This window comes from Gossypium hirsutum, chromosome D06 (assembly GCF_007990345.1).
Source record: "Gossypium hirsutum isolate 1008001.06 chromosome D06, Gossypium_hirsutum_v2.1, whole genome shotgun sequence".
In the NCBI taxonomy this organism is placed as follows: domain Eukaryota; kingdom Viridiplantae; phylum Streptophyta; class Magnoliopsida; order Malvales; family Malvaceae; genus Gossypium; species Gossypium hirsutum.
In genome coordinates, this window is record NC_053442.1 from 16,988,905 (window position 1) to 16,992,069 (window position 3,165).

General features: G+C 35.0%; 1 protein-coding gene across 1 annotated transcript; it reads left to right on the plus strand.

Moving 5' to 3' along the window:
- The first annotated feature begins 282 nt into the window (after positions 1-282).
- On the plus strand, positions 283-2,891 carry LOC107900986 (protein N-lysine methyltransferase METTL21A). The gene is made up of 9 exons (XM_016826797.2): positions 283-594; positions 698-764; positions 860-925; positions 1,252-1,345; positions 1,467-1,583; positions 1,794-1,894; positions 1,985-2,059; positions 2,142-2,234; positions 2,528-2,891. Exons 1-9 carry the CDS (start codon positions 581-583, stop codon positions 2,792-2,794), a joined length of 894 nt encoding a protein of 297 aa, XP_016682286.1. The 5' UTR covers positions 283-580; the 3' UTR covers positions 2,795-2,891.
- The last annotated feature ends 274 nt before the right edge of the window (positions 2,892-3,165 follow it).

The following is a 3,165-nucleotide window of genomic DNA, read 5'->3' on the forward strand; positions in this document are numbered from 1 at the left end:
AACCAAGCTCAAATCATAAGAAGCTCGAGTTGTGATATGAAATGCGAACTTCATATTTTATTTTATCTTAAAAATTATCTTTAAAATTTAAATTATGCGATAAGGGCATGCATTTAAAATTTGATTCATAAATTTTGAATATGCTTTATAAATAAATTAAATTTTTTTTGAAGTTTAAAAATCATTATAAAATCAAGATTATAATTTGTGAACATATGCTGCAATTACTTTTGTTTTAGTGACAAAGTAAAGCTATAGGCTGGTAGATCACAAAATCCATGGGCCATAAGGAACCCAAATTGTTTCTTAGTTGAATGAGTGGGCTGATTTAGCCTGGGATTGGCTAAAACAAAGCCAGCCAACCCCATCCATAACCATGGAGTAAAAGGGGAAAGGCTTACGATTTTCATTGCATAGCAGTCTGAAACTCAAAATCTCACGCACCCAGAAAGAAAGGAACTTTGATTCACACGGTAATCAAGGATTCAAGAATTAATATAGTTAATAACAAGCATTTGGAAGTTTTAGATTGTCTTGAGTTAAAAGTTCGAGTCTTGGAATTTTGCTTATCGTCGATCAAATGGAGGCTGAAAGGTGAAAAAACCATTCATCATTAGTTTCCTGCATTCTGTTGCAATGAAAAGAAATTTTGGGTGTTTTTTTAATTTTTAAATATAGAGTTAATGTTTTGTGTTAGGTTGAATTCTCCAAGTACATCCGTAATTACTTTTGAAGTATTGGGTCATCAACTACACTTCTCTCAGGTAATTTTTCTTCTTTTCTCTTGTGCAGTACTTCTTTGTTCCTTTTTACAGGTTTTTAGTTGTTGTTATCTTATTGTCTCCTACAATTGTGGCAGGATCCTAATTCCAAACATTTAGGAACAACAGTTTGGGACACATCAATGGTGTTTGCCAAATTTCTGGTATTCATTTTAGTCTTTATTGTGGCTCTTTAACTATGTTAGTGATATTCAAGTTGTTGATGCTGAGGCCTTTTTTTGAGTTGAGTTTAAGTTGATGTTGATAGTTAAATACACCCATATTTCCGATGGTACAGCACTTAGCTTTCACATTTCATGTTGGCGATATAGATCTAGTACCAATTGTGAAAAATTGTACCCAGTTTATAAGGTTTTGCTTGTTTTGACCCGAAAGTCTCACGGTTTTACACCACAAAAGGTATTTTGAAAATTTTTCCAACTATTCTTCTGTATTGAAATTCATGGTAAAAAATTCTTTCATTGTTTAGGAGAAGAATTGCAGAAAGGGAAGGTTTTGCCCGTCTAAACTTAAAGGAAAGCGCGTTATTGAACTTGGAGCAGGTTGTGGAGTAGCGGGGTTTGGTGAGTTTTTAATTCTGTACATTTAACACTCATGGTCAGGTTATATTTATAGGGGAGGTCCTTTATGATTCTGCATTATTTGTTCGGACCGTGCTGAATCTGACTCCACTGTGATTTCCAGGAATGGCATTGCTGGGATGTGATGTAGTTTCTACAGACCAAATCGAGGTTGTGCCATTGTTGAGGAGAAATGTAGAACGCAATACTTCAAGGATATTGCAGATGAATTCTTGTTCAGGTGCCCTTTTTTCAGCTCTTCTAATTTAGTTTACACGATTCATTTTTCATATATATATTTTCTTTTGCCCACCAATGTGCCATAACAAATCTTGACTGAACAATTTGGCTTAAGTAATAGCGGAATTATTTGACAATTACCTAGCAATGCTATTGCAGAAATTAATGACAGGTTGTACTCTATCTCACATTGGTAGCATGATTATTTTAGATTCATTTGGATCAATTAAGGTCGCGGAGTTGGACTGGGGAAATGAAGATCATATAAAAGCTGTTGGTCCACCATTTGACTACGTTATTGGTACAGATGTTGTAAGTTCTCCAGATGCATATATTCTTGTAGTAACGTAACGCTTTTTGTGGAATAGTTGCAAATGTGGTGTACTGATTTTGCCTTTTAAGGTTTACGCGGAGCATCTCGTGGGACCTTTATTGCAGACAATAATCGCATTATCAGGCCCCAAAACCACAATTATGGTATGATACCTTTTCTGATTTTCCGTTTGAAATTGATTTATTCAGCGATGGAACTCATTGTTGCTTTAAACGTTCTGTTTAGTTGGGTCATGAGATCCGATCTACTAGTGTCCATGAGCAGATGCTTCTGACCTGGAAAAATTTCTTTGAAGTGAAGATTGTCTCAAAAGCCAAGGTACACAATTTATCCACTTTTTGAATGTGAAATGAAACGCACAAGATTTATTTTCTGTCGTTCTTGATGTCAACTCAGAGACCACTGCTGTGAACAGCCGGCACGATCATTTTTGGTTAATAAATGTGTATTGGTATTCTGATGACCAATTCAAGGACGCCCCCCCCCCCTTTTTATTTTCTAGCGAAACATGTCAAAACTCTTCTATTCTTGATTCTATCGACAGGTTTGAGCCTCGGATAAGATATTCTTCTAACTTTGTTTGTTTCGGAACTCTTACTTATTTCATGCAGATGGACAGTAAGTACCAGCATCCGAGTATTCAACTCTTCATTATGGGACTAAAGCCCCCACCTCTTACGGCAGACAGTGCTGTTAGCATAGAGAAGCAGGAGAAAACGGATTGGGGAATTGACGACCAAGTTAACGAGACTGAAAGTAGTTCTTCGGTTAATGATCTCTTGGTGACAAGACTCCCTGATGGGAAGCTTAGTGAATGGTACGCAAGAAGATACGGCTCAATGGCTGCCCGACTTCTACGAGACATAAAGATAACTTAAAATTTTCCGGTATTGTTGTGTTAAATTTTTCTCAACTGTTATATTCCTAATGCCGGACAGTTTATCATTATTTTGAATACAAGTTTGTTTCTTGAAATGGTGATATAACGTATCACGTCATTTTACTGTTACAGCGTTGACATCTTAGATTCCAAAATGTAACAAATTGATAACATTAGTAATTATATCATAACATATTGAAGTTTAGTGACTAAAAGTAATTCAAATAATATATAAGTGATTAAATCTATAATCCATTCAATTTTAAATTGGGATGGTAGAGTTTAAACATAAAATATTTTGTAAAATTTTAGGAGTGCAGAAAAATTATTATGAAATCAATTATGAAGTTGAATGCTGTATTATATTTG